The 18,457-nt window shown below is 35.4% G+C and overlaps 2 protein-coding genes and 1 pseudogene across 3 annotated transcripts in view; 1 reads left to right on the plus strand and 2 right to left on the minus strand.

Moving 5' to 3' along the window:
• Positions 1–901: 901 nt before the first annotated feature.
• LOC107677128 (uncharacterized) lies at positions 902–6,064 on the minus strand (annotated as a pseudogene).
• Positions 6,065–7,587: 1,523 nt separating this feature from the next.
• On the plus strand, positions 7,588–11,832 carry LOC107677178 (dynein assembly factor 3, axonemal-like). The gene is made up of 12 exons (XM_016471976.1): positions 7,588–7,633; positions 7,910–7,992; positions 8,172–8,284; positions 8,388–8,481; positions 8,749–8,909; positions 9,006–9,182; positions 9,484–9,606; positions 9,701–9,823; positions 9,926–10,148; positions 10,247–10,361; positions 10,457–10,531; positions 10,668–11,832. Exons 2-12 carry the CDS (start codon positions 7,911–7,913, stop codon positions 10,804–10,806), a joined length of 1,425 nt encoding a protein of 474 aa, XP_016327462.1. The 5' UTR covers positions 7,588–7,633; position 7,910; the 3' UTR covers positions 10,807–11,832.
• A 696-nt stretch (positions 11,833–12,528) lies between these two features.
• LOC107677167 (carnitine O-palmitoyltransferase 1, liver isoform-like) overlaps positions 12,529–18,457 on the minus strand; it is a 20,613-nt gene continuing 14,684 nt past the window's right edge. For both annotated transcript variants that reach the window (XM_016471955.1, XM_016471956.1), the window contains exons 16-20: positions 16,058–16,186; positions 15,544–15,699; positions 15,100–15,213; positions 14,902–14,994; positions 12,529–13,896 (exon numbers count right to left, since the gene is read on the minus strand). In XM_016471955.1, the coding sequence (XP_016327441.1) occupies positions 13,768–13,896; positions 14,902–14,994; positions 15,100–15,213; positions 15,544–15,699; positions 16,058–16,186 (621 nt within the window). In that variant the 3' untranslated portion in view covers positions 12,529–13,767. The remainder of the gene's footprint in view (positions 13,897–14,901; positions 14,995–15,099; positions 15,214–15,543; positions 15,700–16,057; positions 16,187–18,457) is intronic.

Genomic DNA, 18,457 nt, shown 5'->3' on the forward strand with positions numbered 1-18,457 from the left:
CACTTCTATGCCTTTCTGTGACTCTTCCAGTCTCTGTGTCTCTGTTGCAACCTGCTGATGACACTCTGTGACACTCTAAGCTCAGTGGCAACTTCCAGTGTTGATCAATTTTTAGGTGTCATCTTGGTCTCATGATGAATGTGAACAGCATGATATAGAGGACTGTTTAAATACAAATTGCCATTGAACCAGAACATTTAGGGGTCGATTCATGGATCAGACACTTGTTGTGATTTTTGCGGTTAATTACCTTGTTAGAGAACAGCATGATATGCAATAAGTACTGAAACATTGAACAGTTGGACATGAGCATTCAAAAGTTTAGAGAAGGTCAAATTAAGTTCACCTGTAAAGGTTATAGTGCATTTTAGGTGCATTCTGAAATTTCACCCGAAAGTCGAATATATCCCTAACTTTTTGTGAGTAGTGTATATGAATTTAGAGTTTGTGAATAGATACGATCCTAACATGCATTTGATTAATACGGTCCTTAATCAGGGTGATTGAGAACAGCATCGAGGTGGTTGCCAGACAGTTACATTATTTGACCCCAGAGAACGTGAATGTTTGGAAGGTGAAGGAATTTGTAGAAAATAATGCAATTTTTTTCTTTAATTCTTTAGTCTGACAGATGACTTTTTTTCAGTGTTCTCTTATAAATCACACTGCAATTAAAAAAAAAGGAAACTAGAGACATTGAGTAAATGAACAGGTGTTCATGTTTTGTTCTACTTAAATTCACAGTCATATCTCATGAATTTTGAAGATGCAATGTTAAAAAAAACACGACACTTTATTTAAAAATCAGTTTTAAAAATTATTTTTTTGTTTTAGAAAAGTCATGCAGGTTTAGAATAACACAATGGTGAGTGAATGATGACATTTTTTTTTATTTTGGGGTGAACTAAATAGCTAACAATGTCCTGTATGAAGACTACAGTGGTTTTCTGAATCAGTGCATGTAAATTCACATACTTGAGGTAGAAGTATAGTTCCTACTCAGTATATATAGTGAGAAAAGTACATTTATAATGATTGTGGAGTATATAGTCTGAGCAAAACAAAATCTTTTAAAATCCTAAAAAACATAATGAATCGGAAACACACTATTTTCTGTAAAGGCACATGATTTAAGTTAGCAACATGGCTAAAATCATTTACAGCAACTTTATTTTGGATTTCACAAATATGAGAATGATTCCAGATCACTCCATAACACATCTAAAATGTAGGAAAAACTGTGACTATGACCAGATATGGCCATTTAGTCAAGATCTATTCTATACAAATGTTTAATCACAATAAACGTGTAGTAATTAGTATATTTAATTACAAAATTTGGCATTTTCTCTCTCTTTTTTCTTGTCTCCTTTGCCTCCTGCCTTCAGGCCTCTCTAATGTTCGTGCTGTATCTGATTGTGATGTTCCTGGTCTCTCTTGTACCTGTGGTTGTACAGCTGATGAGGATCTCTCTTGCTCTGCAGCAACAGTCTCATGTCTCCTTTCTTGAGTGCTTTGCATTGTTGCTTCAAGGCTCTGTTGGGTTTGTGTAGCTCTTTCTGTTAAACTTTCAAATTCTGATCTTCTCAGTCTTAGCAAAACCTGTGATGACGTATCTAGTGATGATAGCTCTTGCTCAGTGGCAGTACCCTCTTCTCTAGTTTGTATTGTTCTTTGACTGCCATGCTCTCCTTCCACTGCAGTTATTGACACACAAGCAAAGAAACAGGACATGCATAACTTGAACTTGAACTAAATAAATCACAAATATATGCAGTAGTAAATCACAAAAACACATGCAAGTATCTACTAAGGAGTTAAAGTGGTATCTTACTGAGAGGGGGAATTCCTTCCATACTTTTACTGGTACATGTAGAACCTAAAAATTAAACATTTAAACAAAGCCAATCAGAGGAAATCTCTAAACTTTGTTCTGTAATTTTATACCTTACCAGTGTAAATTGTTTTGTTTATAGGCTAGTAATAATCTGGGTGGAGCTAGAAGCCATATTTTCTTGTTTCTCAGAGTCTTTCTGACATATGTCTTTTCATTTTTGTGGAGGTATCAGTGCAGTTTCAGTAGATGACTTACATTTATACTGTAATTGTGAAAACCTATCTATCTATGAAAAGCTTAAAATGTAAAAGTAAAAAACTACTTTTGGCACTTCAAGACACTGTATGATATAAAATTTTCCCCACCAGAAGCATAAAGGAAGCATCTACCTGCTCTCCTGTCTTCCATGTCGAATCGTTCCAATTTGCTATGATCTTGCACTGCAGGTAATCACAAGATATTGTGAAAATAAGGTAATTTAGTATGTCAATCCCATATAAAAACATGGCACAGAAATTAAATAATCAGTTAAACCTCAATGGCTCTTCTAATCAAAGATTACAGTGGCATGGTATTATCTGAAGGGTTGTGCAAAATTAGATTTGAATGATATATACTCCCTTAAAATTGAGTATGAATTTGAAGTTAATTGGTCACACAGTAAATTGCAATTGCAATGACAGGATGAGGAATTTACTGAATTGCATTTCAAAAGAAATTCAACAGGTGGCATTTCATAAATCTTTCTTTCGTTGAGCTGTTATTGAGTTTTGAACTTTTTCAAAACTTTCAAACAAGGCTTTGTCAATCCAAAATGTAAAGTTTGTCTTAATAAACTTTGCTTTTTAATTAGTTATATGAATTTCTTCTAATTTAAATTAATTCTCATTTTGCTTCCTTTCATTCAAATACTAAATAGCCATCCTGTCTACCTTAAAGGGGTCATATGATGCGATTTAAATTTTTCCTTTCTCTTTGAAGTGTTACAAGCTCTTGGTGCATAAAGAAGATCTGTAAAGTTGCAAAGACTAAAGTCTCAAATCCAAAGAGATATTCTTTATAAAAGTTAAGAGTCAACCACGCCTACCTAAAATGGCTCGTTCTAAAACGCCCCCACATACCTACGTCACTATCTGGGAAGATTTGCATAACGCCGCCCAAATGTTCACGCAAAGAAAGAAGGCGTAACTTTTATTCTCGCTGTAGTATTGTTGACGCTGCAGCCATGTCGTGAAGACGCTGTGTGCTTCGTTGTGAAAGCGAAACTACTTTGTTTGGCCTTCCAAAAGAGGACGATATCCGCTTCGTCATGCCTAGAGCTGATCCGTGCTGGTCGCTGAGGAAATACATAAATTTCACACTGTGGATCACCAGATCGGCTTTCACCGTGGACCAGTCCAGCCCGGGGTCGTCATATGTGGTTGCCGCAAGCCCACCGGCCGCGCCGTTCTCAAGCCCGCCGTGTGTTACGCTGTGTGTTTCGTTGTGAAAGCTAAACTACTTTGTTTGGCCTTCCAAAAATGGACACGACTAGAAATCAGTGGTTAAGTTGTATTTACAACACTGTTCCAGAACACTTCAACCCAAATATTCAGATGTGTGCCGATAAGCTTTGTAAAAATCGACGCGTTTCAGAAAGGCGGGGCATAGAGGAGAAACAATAATGTACGGTATGTGGAAAATAATGTGTTTTTTGAACCTTAAACCGCATAAACACATTTAATTACACCAAATACACAAAATAATGTTATTTTTAGCAACATCATATGACCCCTTTAACTGAATTTGAAATTTAAAAGGCATTCTCAATGGCGCACAACCCTTATCAATTACACACACACACGAGCATTTAACAACATTTAAAGTGGTGTCTTACTGAGTGGGGGAATCACTTCCATACTATTTATACGGCTAGATGGCTGATCTAAAATTGAAAACATGTAAACAAAATGAATCAAAATCGTCGTAATATGTCACAATCAAAAATGTATAAATTCCAGTGAAGAACTTGGTCATTGTCACAATCAGGTTCAGAGGAAGATGATGAAAATGGTTCAAACAGGTTTCCACAAACAAAAGGTTCTTTAATAAAACAAACTCAGGTAATCCAAATGCGAGACGGCAATGTAACAGCACATCTACACATGAACAATACCAGACAACAACTGAATGAAAGGAGGAACTTAAATACACAGCGTGATAGAACTCAAATGATGAACAGGTGATGACTCGTTAATCAGAAACCATAGTAACAAACTATGGTGGGAAAATGGAACAAAGGAAAGGCCATAGATAGAAACAAATGAAAACGAACCAAAACAGGCAGTTTGTGACAGTCATGCAATAGTTTTCATGTAAAATCTCTGTATTTTATTTTTTATAATTTAAAGATAATTTTTGTTTCTCACCGTCTCTCAGACTTACCAACATGTGTTTCTTCAAGCAACTTTATGGTTTCATTTAGTTTTACTCTTTGTTGCATAATGTCTTCATGGGTTTGCTTTATGACACTGCAGAGATGTTTCACTCTCTCAATCTCTAAAATGAACCAAATACAGTATCAGGGTGAGTCCTTTATCAGTCTTCAATTTGTCAGATGTATTTGAAGGACAAAAAATAATTATGCAAAATAAAATGATACATGCTTTCATACATGTTAACTAAAACATAAAACATATTTAAGCAATATAAACCTGTTTTAGTCAGGACACCAAGCTAAATATGCATATACAACATACAAGTGTTTTTCCATGTATGAACTAGAGAAGAGAATCTGCAGCTTGAACAATATCTTACCTCTCACTTGCAATTGAACTACTCCCCTCTTTTGACATCCATCATGAAAGACTTCGCATGTAAAGTCTCCTGAATCTGATGGCTGAACATTTCTCAAAATCAGAGCAAGATTTCCTCTCCTCAGCTCCTGGATGGACAGACTCACTCGGTTCTCAAAGTCATTATTTGTCATCTCCTGTCTGTTCATATACTGATAAATGAGCTCTGTCCCTCTGAACCATCTGATTTCCATGGACACAGCACTGGTTTCAGGTAAGAGATGAATGGGTAAAAATTACGTCTTCCCCAGGGGCAGCACACACAGGGCCAGAAGAAACCACAAGACTAAAGTCTACAGCTGGAGAGAGAACTACATTTATTATCAAAAACATGAAAAGTAGAAACATTCATAATAATTTTAACACTGTAGAGTGTTTATTACCATTTTCATTTCTGATTTACTAGCTGAGGTTGGAACTTGGTGTCAAAAGGCAGACTTTGATATACATATGGCATGAATTTGACGGGCATTTCTCCTTTTCTAGCTTGCTTCCTAATCTAGTTGTCTAATAAAGATATTATTACAGCAATATTTTTCTGTAAAGATGCTTTGAAGCAATGTCCATTGTGGAAAACTATAAATAAAACTGACTTGACTGTGCATTTGATCAGTATTTGTGCTCCTAGAGAATCAAACCATTTTGTGACCATTTACACAGAGCTCTACCAGTGGAGGTAGAGGAAATCAGCTTTCAATCTGAAGATGTTTTGACTAATTTGGATTATCTTTGAAACTTGTTTAGTTGAATACTTACAGCTGATATGGAGAAAAACAGTATCTTGTATTAATTGACTTTCATGGGTGACCTCACAAATATAGAGGCCCTTCTGTGAACTCCTGACGTCTCGGAGAGTCAAAGACACATTTCCATTTTGTAGATTTTGCAATGGGAGACTCACTCGACCCTCAAAGTCTATGTTCACTGTCACCTGTCCATTCTTATAATGGAAAACTGGATCCTCCTTATGCCACCACTGAATTTCCATTGAAGCAGCACTGATAGCCGGCTTAAGATGACACGACAGAACAACATCATCTCCAGGATGGGAAAATACAATGTCAGACTGGCAAACAACAGAAAACTCTGAAGAAAAGAGAGAGAGAAAAAAAAAATTAATAATACAAATAATAACAAAGAAAAAATATACCTGGCTACATGCATGGGAAAATACAATGTCAGACTGGCAAACAACAGAAAACTCTGAAGAAAAGAGAGAGAAAAAAAAAAAAATAATAATACAAATAATAACAAAGAAAAAATATACCTGGCTACATGTGCCATTTCTGTAATAGTGTTTTATGTACAGTGAGACTCAGCCGAAGCGAGTTACACATCATTTTTCTTTTCACTTGCCTGGAGTAGTTTTTGACACTTCTTTAGCTTCAGCCATTTTCAATATTTCTGCACATCTGAGACACTGATGGAAAAACCACTGTAACAGAAAACAAACTATGACAACATGAATGTGTCCATGAATATGTCCTCACATCTTTTTTGATGTTTAACACACCATATAAAAAAACTTAAGTCGATGAGCAGTAAATCAATTGAATTCAACCCTCTAAATGCATATACTGCAAATATAACTATACTGCTCAGCATGGATAAAATAAAGGTAAATATGGTGCTGTTATGTGAAGGTATGAAAAATGATCAATCATAAATTCCTGTAAATTACACATTAGCCTGGAAAATCAATCAATAAATGAATCGATTACAAATGTCGTTGTCTTTTTATCGAAAACATCTAAAGTAAAAACTTTTGACCTTTTTATTATGCAATATTATTATGAACTTGTCCTTATTATATTAAAATAAAATAAAAAAATTAGGCATCTGCCCACTTACTGGCAAAACATACAGCAGGCTGTTTAAACTCTGGTTTAGAAATGATAAATACAAAAATGAAAGGCGCTTGCTCCTTTACTGGTAATATATGGCCTTTGTAAATAATAATAATAATAAAAAAGATATTTTGCTACGTTAAATAAAATAATTTAAATAAATAAAAAATGACATATACATACAACTAAAAAAAACTATTATCCAGTGTTATCTATAACTTTCAAAATAAATAAATAAAAAATAACCGAGGTATTTTAAACATTTTAGTTTCATATGCCTGTCCACTCAAAGAGACGTAAACTCTTGACTTCAGCTGAGACGAGCAACCTATGAATTAATGTGCCTCTAATGTATGAGACACATTCATAGTGTGGTTATAATTCAACTTACATACGATCAAACTTGTATATTAAACATGTATAATGTAAACTGCCTAAATAAGTCAATTCACTTACCTTCCTTGTTGCAACGACAAAGCTTTCCCCCTGCTTCGTTAACTGGTCAGGTGAGATTTCTCGAACTAGTTTCAGTTGCAACTGAACAAGTGAGATTTATTTCCTTAAATGCTGTTCCACTTTCAGTCACCTAAGTATTCTGTAAAATTATCATTAGGCTAGATTGAATATTCAATGTAATTCATGTTGGACATATTCATAATTATAATTGTTTAGGTTGTTAATGTAAAAATACTTACATTATTATCATCCCATTGACACACAAAACAAATAAATAGGATAAGAAATGTTTAGATTTAGTTAACTATGCATTAAACGGCATAATATAAATAAATATGCATAAAAATCGTTGCTTTAGATTGGAGCTGACCTTAGTTTTTACTGAATCCTTCGCAGCAGTCACCTTAGAAACTAGTTATGCAGGTTATGCAACATAAAATAATAATCTTTTTGGTAATAACTATACATTTTAAATTACTCTGGCACGTTTGTTTGTAACAAAATGTAAAATCTAAACACTGTATCTAGACGTCGCGCGCATAGATACCATAGACTGTATAAGATAGACACGTATACTCTACACATTTATCACGCGCTACCTGTTGCTAAGCAACCGCTTTCCAAACTTTAGCTTGTGTACGCGGCACGAAAAGCGAGAGGTGAGTTTCACAGAAGACTATTTTCACTTTGCTACATATCTGTTATATATATACGGCTACAGATACTTGTGCGCATACATACTTCATACTTTGTAAATGTAAGAATGTTGTTACTTGCGTCGCTACCTAAATAATGCTACGAAATACAAGTTAAGCCAGCTGCTAGCTAATCAAACTCCACAACAGTCCGCTGAAACGGGATAGGAGGAGTGCGATATTATTTGATAGTCGCACTCAGGCACCATCCTAATTTGTAATTTCTAACTATTAATGAAGAATGAGCGCCGTTCGGACTGTTGAGGGCCCGGGATGTGTGACCTGGTGGGGATTCGGACCAGCACGAGACCTCCTGAGCTCAGGTAAAACCAGACTAAACACCATCTTTAGATTAAACACTAATAAACCACAGAAAGAAAAGAAGAACCACAAAATCAGACTAAACCACCACACAGTATCTAACTAAACACAGTAAATATCTATGAAAGTTCACATACATTTGTTTAATATTTGAACTCTCATTATTATGTAACAGTTACAGACACACACAGAGTGAGGCCGCATGGAGAGCTGAATATTTTGCTGGTGGGCAGTGCAGATCCTAGAAACATACTGAAGACCATCACTGGACTGACAGACTCAGACACACTACATGTGAGTGATTCTTTTACATATAGCATATGGATTGAGATTAATCACATATTACAAAATCAGCTGCTTTATGCATGTTAATGATGAGATGTGTGGTTTGTTGCAGGTTTGGGTGATTGAGAACAGCATGGAGGTGGTTGCCAGACAGCTAGTACTACTTTATTTATCACTTCTGACCCCTGAGAACATGAGTTTACACAGTATGTACCTTAATATCTAAATAATGAAAAATATTTTTAAAATGATTAATTATAAATAAAATATATTAATTATAAATATAATCAATTATTATTTTATACACAATTGACATTTCTAAGGTCTAGAAAGATGTAGAAAATAAAGGAATACAAATAAAAAATTAAAAAATATCTCCAGAGAAATTATTTTATGATTTTTTCTTGTACATTATAAATGTCACTGCATTCATGCTTGTACTGTTGTACAACGCTTTGTGTTGTATTTTCCAGAGAAGACAGAAGTGTTTCTGGAGGTGTTTGGAAACTCTGAGATTCGCAAAGAGACAGAAGAAACGTTAAAACACGCCGCAGCTCAACTCTCTCTGTCTATCACAAACACTCTGTTCTCGGACTCGCACACCCATCCTTGCCTTGATACAAGCCTTCTGAAGGTCCAGCATACATTCATCTGTTATATTTGCATTTATGCTGCATGTCATAACCAAACTCAACTCAGTAATATCGACTCATCTGCTGTTTTATCATAGTTTAAGGAGAGAGATGAGTTGGTCCGGATCTTTAAACTGTGGGAACGGCCGCCATCAGTTCCAGCAAGTGTACGTAAGGTCTGGGATGCCCGTGTTCGGCAGCACCTGGGGACTCGCTATGACTCACGGCAGGGCTGTTTCGACTGGGATCTCGCTATGAAACTGCACCAGAGCGGCGTATGTACCAGTACCAGATGAGACACTATTATACACCTCTACTCCTGACAGCCAATCAGAGCAGTGCAATAAAAACTCAATTTAACTGTATGTTACACAGACATCTGGCAAATAGGCTTATTTCAGGCCATATTTTGTTACAAATGTGAGTTTATAGGTCATTTTTGAATTACTAGCACCTAAATTACAAATAATGATTCATAGCATTCCATGTTTCCATCTATGAAGTGACACCAATCTCATTGCAGTGTTATTTTAGTATCATTGATTTTTCTGTGATTATATGTGATTTTTCTCTCAGTGTGGTGTCATTAGCAAACATCAGTATGTGAAATGGAGGGAAAGCGGTGTGGCTTTTGAGATGAGAGAGGGGCTCTACCAAACAGCCAATCAGAGTCTGCTCTCCACGCGAGTGTTCAATCATGTGAGTAATTGACTTTCTGCTATAATAGTCGTTGTTGTTGTGCGGCCCATGATAGACTGTCATGCAACTGTAAATCTCTGTGTGTTTGTACCAGAGACGAGATCGGGTTGCTGTTAGAGGCTATTGGGGCGACATCGTCTCCAGTCCATATCTGTCCTTCGGCATAGAGACAGAAAACAAAGATCTGCTGAAGAAACAGAACAACCAACATGTGAAGGTGAATGAACTAGATCATTACCTCCCAATCAAAATCACAGATGTAAACTGCATTTTCATTTGCATCATGATTTACCCTTCTCTGGCCATCTTTCTCTCTCAGACGGCTCAGGATATTTCAGAAGTGAACGTCCTGGCATTATTTGAATGTCTTTCCACTAGAGGGAGCTCTTTACTGAATGAATATGAACCAAACCCTTCAACTTCCTGCAGTCAATCCACAGACAGTCTCATAACAGAAGAGAAGATACAGAATGATCCACCTGCTTCTCAAACTCACACAGAACCTGAGCAACATCCAGCAGAACAACAGACACAAGTGCTTGGTAACATTGTCTTATGTCAAATAGTTAATATACTAAAAGCCACAAAACAGTTTATAGTTGTAAGTAACAGTTCTCAATATTTTTCTGTGTTTTTGCAGATTTGCTCAGTGTGGATGGAGTGAAAGTGACATTTCTGTCTCCAGACTCGCTCAAAAAACTTCCTCTCAAAAAGAAATACAGGAACTTGTTTAAAACCATCTACTGTTCAGCCAGGTGAAGCCTGTTCATATGCAGCTTACAGAAACTGTCTGGGTTCGTGTCAAAAATATCTGCAGACATACAGAATAACACGATCTCTGTTTTCTCAGTATGGTTCATCAGCTGGATTCTTCTCTGAGAGAGATCACAGCACCTGATGCTGCTCTGGTAATAGAGTTAGCAAAGTGAGTCCATCATCACACACACAAACACACAAAATTCCTAAACCTTCTAACCCAATGACTTACATTTGTGCTCATGGCACACAGCTTGTAAGCAAATCTCCATTAAATGTTCATGATCTCTGTTTTTCTTGTTCAGCTTCCTGTTGGACCTTTCAAAAGAGCAAGTGTCAGGTTTTGCTGACAAAGTGAACGAGATTGCTGAAGAATCAGGATTCACAGTAACGCATTACCAAAGCAGTGACGTATATGCAGTATTCACACGGAAACAAAACTGAAGGACTCTGACACGGAGATATTATACCAACAAACATCATTATAAAACCACAAACACTTGTGTGCTTGAACAATTTTAATAAAAAAAATGGCCTGTTGTCTCTTCTTTTTCATTCACATACAAAATGTCAAGGAATTACAGATTGCCAGAGTAAGAGAGAAAGTGTAAAGCTCTGCGGTGTACAGATAGTCTGAAACCAAAGAAAATCAGAGAAACAGTCAGGCAGATACAGAATACAGTACTGACCCGGGAGAAAAGAGAGATTGATCGCTGGATGATTCAACATTCATCAGACAGATGAGGTAAAACACTGCCGCTCCAGACTAATATCAGCACTACACAAACGCTTGCATTGCTACTGTTCTCAGTTTCAAGTTAATTATTAGAATAGTGACAATAATAATATAATAAGAACAATAATAAAATTCTTCAGTAAGGTTTAAACTCAAACAGTGTAAGCAGTGTTAGGCAGTACAGAAAAATGACAAGAACTTTTTGAAGTATATATATATATATATATATATATATATAATATTTCCACAATGACCTTATCTAGTTGTGCAAATGAGATCTTGTGCACTTGAAAGGCAACTTTATATTGTTTAAAGTGCCAAATATGAGGGCGTACAGAGACAATAAAGAGTAGAGCTGCCAACAGATTGCAAAGACAAAACGGAAAAACTACAAGGAAGTTTAGAAGCCCTTGCTCTCAGTCCAGCCAAGTGACGCAAAGGGCCTACAGAAACAACACATCCTCGTGAAATACAGCATTAATGCAGACTGTACAGTGATTGTACATTTTTGATGTTGATGAGCATCTCATTAATTCACCTGTGAAATCAGTCACCACCTTCATGTCCTACGCAAAATGTAATCGTTTTTGTTAGGTTATGTCTAATGCAGCAATTGTTCAATCATATAGTGGTTACAATAGTATAGTTACAGGAATATATCCTGCCTCTCAACTCTAATCTGTCTATTTATTTATTTATATTATAATACCTCATGTTTTCTTTTAATTATTCTGTCAGTAATTTAAATGAATAGTTTACCCAAAATAAAAATATACTGAAATACCAACCAAGATGTAGATGAGTTTGTTTCTTCATCAGATTTGGAGAAATTTACATCACTTGCTCACCAATGGATCCTCTGCAGTGAATGGGTGCCGTCAGAATGAGAGTCCAAACAGCTGATATAAACATCACAATAAACCACAAGTAATCCACACCACTCCAGTCCATCAGTTAATGTCTTGTGAAGCTAAAAGGTGTGTGTTTGTAAGAAACAAATCCATCATTAAGGCATTTTAACTTTAAACTGTCACTTCTGGCCAAAATAGTCCATAATCCATAACAACATATTTATTTAGAACTGTTTTTTTTCTTGTAAACAGTGCTTCCTTCATCTGTGCATATTTCTCTCCTGATTCAGACAACATTTTCACTGGAGAAAGCAAATATTATGGATTATGCACTGCTCGTATTTTAGCCGGAAGCAACTGTTTGAAGTTAAAGACATCTTAATGATCAATTTGTTCATTACAAACACAGTTTTTGCAGTCTTGTTGATTACTTCAGGATTATTATGATGTTTTTATCAGCTGTTTGGACTCTCATTCTGACGGCACCCATTCACTGCAGAGGATCCATTGGTGAGCAAGTGATGTAATGTAAATTTCTCCAAATCTGATGAAGAAACAAACTCATCTACATCTTGAATGGCATGTAAATTTTCAGCAAATCTTCATTTTTGGGTGAAATATTCCTTTAAATGACACAACACTTCTACTTTTTTGAAAATAGAATTTACGTGGAATATTTTTAAAGGGTTTAGTATTATTATTGAAAACATATTAATCATGACCACATTTAGCTTTGAAAGCATTCTGGCAATCTAATTAGTTCATTAGAAGGTTAACCACATGATTTAATTCCAAGTACACAATTTAAAATTAAAATCATATCAGATTTTGTATTACATACTTAGCTTTGTTAAGGAGACATCTCTTTGTAAATTAAACAAACTATTTGCAATTAACTGGCCTTGATTTTTCTTTGAAGTTAAACTGTGCATTTGAAACACCTGAGATATTTTCAGAAATGTGTTGTGGCGAAAAATGTTTCTTCTCGGGCATCGCTTTCTTTAGACCTATTAGACATTCTTAAATTTATTAAATTAATTGTAAATTGTTATTAAGTTATTATTTTATCTTAACTCTTCCTTGTGTAAAAAGGAAAAAAAAAAAAGTACTTTTACATAAAATTTTTTTAAAATTAATAGACTTAATAGTGAGATCAACACATCAATGTATCTGGATAGTCACATTAAAACTGCAGTCACATGTAATATTCTGAGTCATTAGTCACTGAAATCTTATATTATATATACTTCTGCTCTGGGATTCAAGTAAATCGACACTGGATTTTAGTCCAAGGTCCAAGTTATTCTTACACCTTACACTGACCAGTTCAGATGTGGAGTTTCTATTTGGATGTGATTTATTGTACTGTAAGAGCAGTGAAGTGCCTTCATCAGAAGGTACAGAGGTGATGCATTACTGAGATCCTCGGTCAAGCTTAGGTGTAATGAACCTACAACCATTACACTAACTCGATTCTTCATTATTTAAAAATGAGGACCAAACAAAATCTAAATGGACTGGACCTACTGGAAAACACACAAGGTTTTCCCCTATCTCTCGCTTTTAATCCTCTTTTATATATTTTATTTAACTAATACATTTTTAGACGAAGCAGCTTCCACCATTTTTACATCATTATGTTGTTCATGGCTTCATGGCATCGATTTGTACAACAAGCATGGAATGTATGAATGCACATTTGCGTGTAATAACAAACGTGCATTCAAACTAACACACACACACACACGCAAACGCTATTTCCTAGTTATATGCAACCTCATGTCTTCTTCTGACCGTCATGGGCGATCTGTTCTACCTCTACAGGTCTTTTTTGCTGTTCTTCGAGTGGTTCTGCTCAGCTTTGGACGGGTCTGGTTTCTCTGGTGACATCAACTCTAGGAGATCCATCAAGGCCTTCTTGATATCAGCTCCAAACTTGTGAGAATCCTACAATCCAGAACGAAAATAGACACAAATTAGCATCATTTTCATCAAACACTGTCGTAGCCAGGTGTAGCACCGTAAAGAAAGCCACAAATGTTATATTTGCCATAAAGGGACCTTTCACCCAAAAATGGAAATGTAATAATCATTTAGTCACCCTCATGTTGTTCCAAGCCTGTATGTATTTAATTAATGTTGGTAACCAAGCAGATGCTGGTAGCCATTGACTTTAAAAGTATGGGAAAAAATACTATGAAAGTCAATGGCTACTGGCAACTGTTTGGTTACCAAATATCTTTTTTTCTGTTCAATATCTGTTCAACAGAAGATTCTGTACATACAAAATTCATACAGGTTTGGAACCACTTGAGGGTAAGTAAATGATGACAGGATTTTCATTTTAGGGGCAGTCATGGCCTAATGGTTAGAGAGTCGGACTTGTAACGCAAAGGTCAAGGGTTTGAGTGTCGGTCACTTTTTCACTAATTAGTTTATATATATATATATATATATATATATATACAGGGTTCATTTATTTTTTATTTCAGTTTTATTTTTCAGTTAGTAATTTGTAATGTTCGTTGTTAAATACACTTTGCAATTAACCTTTTTCTTGCTTCTATCAGTAGACTTATGGTATTATTTATATACTATTATAGTATTTGTTAATATTTTAAAATGAGATTTTATTTGTATATTTTCAGTTTTCATTTTCATTTTAGTTTAAGGTCTAGTAATTTTGTTGTTATATGTTATGAAATTTTAGTACCAGTATCAGTTAGCTGCCAAGACAATATTTCACATTTTCATTTAAGTTTAAGTTTATCATATAAAATTTATATTTTATTTCAGCTTATTTTCAATTAACAAAAATATTATTAATACGTTTCGTTTTAGTTTAGATCCTAACCAACTTCAGAAAGACATTTTGTCAATTCATTCGCTAGTCGCTGTTTTTTCTTTTCCTATGGTTTCAGAAAATTGTTAATGAAAGCACGGTGTACTAACAGTCTGAGGACATGAGTGTTTGCAGGAAATGTGCAAGTTGATCATGTTTTCTCCGATGATGATGTAAGACACGCCGTAACCATCATCTGCAACCTGCCAAGAGCACACAAATGAAAATAGATTAAATGCACACACACACAAAAAAAAAGTACCAATGGTTTAAGAGTAAATTCGTGAATATGCATGAATATTTCTGACCGGGCCAAATCCTCCACCGCAGGTGGTGTAGTCAGGGTGGTTAACAAAATCAAACAGCTCCACCTGCTGAAGAGGAGTCTGACTGGTGGAGAGGCGCCAAGTTTCTGAAAGCACCTGAAGAAAAAACACACACAAATTTAATATTACATCATAATATTACACATCTTTTTTTTTTAATTGTATGAATATTTTATTATTTAAGCATTATTTCAGTAACAAGAATGAGATTTTTTGCCTAATGGTAATGAGAACTGTCATGAACGCAAAGTCACAATGCAAAAAAAAGTTCTAAATGTGGGAAAGAATGAGGAAATTTCCTTTGCGCAATTGTTTCTTTCACTTATGACACACATGCAAGTGCATCTGCAAGGAAGCAAAATACAGTTAAACTTCCTTGTTCGGCAGATATATTGTAACTGCGGAGCCCTTCCCAGTGTTACACACCTCTTTAAGGAAAGGCGACTCCTCTCCCAGGTATTTGGACACAATGTAGAGGCAGAACAGGTGTCTGTCTATTCCTTCTCCTGTCATTGCCATCCTGTACAGATGCTGGTGTTTCTCAGCCGCCGTACGGAAGAGATGCCGACACACTTCCTTACTCTACAGACAGAGAGAGATGCTTACATATGCACTTTTATTTGAATTTGTGCTCGATTTGTGAACTAACGGTTCTTAAACGATTCACAATGTAGCAACACAGTGTGAAATTAAGTAATCAAACGCAAAATAAAAGTATTTAAATTATTCTATTAAATTGGGAAAATTACAGTAATTACAGCATTTAAATGCATTTTTATGGCTATAATCTTAACCTGCATCACTCATGGTGATACATTTAACAGCATTTAACAAATGTTTATGTCACTACAAAAACAGACCATGTAGAATAATGTGTGCATGTGTGTACTGGAACTGTTCTTCATCAATATGTTTATATATTAGTGTATATGTTGGTTACCTCTCCGCCCTCCAGAGCTCTGACGAAGGTGCAGCTCTCACTGGTGCAGGAACGCACCGTCTCAGTCCGGCCCTCGCGGAATAGACGGGTCATAGACGCTTCATAGGTCAGAGTGAACGAGCCTCGATTCTGGATGTGAGGAAGGAACGAGAAGAGAAGAATGTTATCGTTTTATCAATTATTCAGTCAAGTTTATATTTTAATACAATATAGCTAGATTAAAATTGTTAGGGTGCCCTGGGTGGTTACTAATGTGTTGGAAGGTGGTTGTTATGTGGTTGCTAGGCTGCTGTTGGGGGTTTGGATAGTTGTTTGAGTGTTGCTAAGCAATTGCTAGCATATTTTATGTTGTTAATTTGACTCAGCATGTTGCTGGCATGTTTCTAACTGGTTTTAACACGTTGCTAGCACATTTGATCACATTGCTTAAATTTTTTAACATATTAATAGCATGTTTTAACATGTTACTAACATGTTTTAAAATGCTGCCAACATGTTATAGTGTGTTAAGAACATTGTTAACACATGCTTCTAGCATGATTAGTATGTTTCCAACATGTTTTATAATTGTTAGCATGTTGCTAACCTTAAAACATGCGGCGTCTAAAATGTTTAACGTGTTTCTAGCATGTTATTTTCCTAACATGTCTTAACACATTGTTAGCATGGTGCTAACATGTTTAGTATGTTTCTGGCATGTTTCAAAACATTGCTAGCATGTTTTAACATGCTTCTTACATGTTTAAAATGTTGCTAGCAACTGTTTTAGAACTGTTTCAATGCGTTTAGTATGTTTCCAAAATGTTTTATAATTGTTAACATGTTGCTAACTTTTTAATATCCTTCTAACATGTTTAACATCGCCCTCTCAGTCGGACTATCCCGCCCCCTCACTCAAGACGAGTGTGAAAATAGATTTAAATTATGAAATATAATGGTTTATTTAAAAAAAATACAGTTGCTAAATGCATAGACTTTCTAGCATTAATATGATGCTACTATAGCAACAATTAAGGACAGTCCACTTCACAAAGTCGCATTTTACATGTTACATATGACACACAAACTTCCTGCGCAAGCCGTGCAACTAAGAATGCAGCACTACTGAGTAAGTTAAAGGTATGATTAAATAATTTTTTTATGTTTAATAGAGGGCTAGAGGATCGTAGTTAGTTGATTATTTCGCTGTATTGTTATTGTTTGTTGCTGTTCAAGTTGTTCTAACTTAAAATTATATTGGTCGTAATGAATGTCTTATGTCAGGGAATCGGTTGCAATGAGCTTGTGTTTCATTGTAAAGCAGACACAATTAAAGGGGTCATATGATGCTTTTTTAAAGATCATTATTTTGTGTATTTGGTGTAACAGAATATGTTGACTTGCTTTAATGTTCAAAAAACACATTATTTTTCAAGGAAAACTTGAAATCGCATCATATGACCCCTTTAAGTATTTCTGGTGGTTGTGGTGGTGTCTGTATTTGTGGTAAAACTGCTGCCTAAGACATTTATTTCCTGGATGTCAGATTTTCGAATTTGTTGTCTATGCGATTTTGTTTTATTCAATATTCTGCCATCTGTATTTGCTAAGTACCTTTTAGTAGGGTCATTCACTCAGAACGCATGTTTCATTCCACTGCGGTACTTTTCCATTGTATTTCAAAGTAAATTCGCTACTATGGACGTCTTTGAATTTGTGTTTGAATGCTGCGCTCTCGTCTCAGGTCTTTATAGCAGCTTCTCGCACATACATCATTCTAAAACACGGCGCTCAAGTTCAAAGAAATTCAGCTTCTAAAAACACGTCTCTAGACCTTGCGCTTTATTAAAAAAAAAAAGAAAATCCTGTCTCGCGACCAAAACACTATCTGTGTGAACCATTCTAATAGCTGTAGTAGTAGCGTGCAGGTTTGTTTATGGTCCAACAAATACGTGAATGGACCGCATACGTTGTTTTTTTATTTTTTATTTTATGCTACGTCATCGCCCCCTTTCGTTACCTCAGCCGCCCCCTCATCAGTGCTGCGCTGGTGCCAGCTCTGATCATGAATACAGTGGTTGCCTCTAACTGAATGGAAAGAGCACAGGCCTTAGTTTGTTTATATGAAGAGATTTCTTTTATTTGTTTTATCTATTTATTTGATTTGAGGTTTGTTTTAAAATTTAATATTTCAATTTCACAAAGAAATGTTCAGCATTTTGTCCAAGCAATAATAAAAGGACATCTTTTCATATATAAATTGTCTTAAATCTCATTTTGTTAAAAAAAAAAATCATGAGAAAATCGTATCGTGAAATCAGTATCATGAATCGTATCACATTCGAGTTGAGTGAATCGTTACATCCCTAGTATCTTTCTAACATGTTTTAACCTTGTTATTTTTTTATATTTATTTTAATA

The sequence above is a fragment of the Sinocyclocheilus anshuiensis genome, unplaced genomic scaffold (assembly GCF_001515605.1).
Source record: "Sinocyclocheilus anshuiensis isolate Anshui unplaced genomic scaffold, SAMN03320099.WGS_v1.1 scaffold392, whole genome shotgun sequence".
NCBI lineage: Eukaryota > Metazoa > Chordata > Actinopteri > Cypriniformes > Cyprinidae > Sinocyclocheilus > Sinocyclocheilus anshuiensis.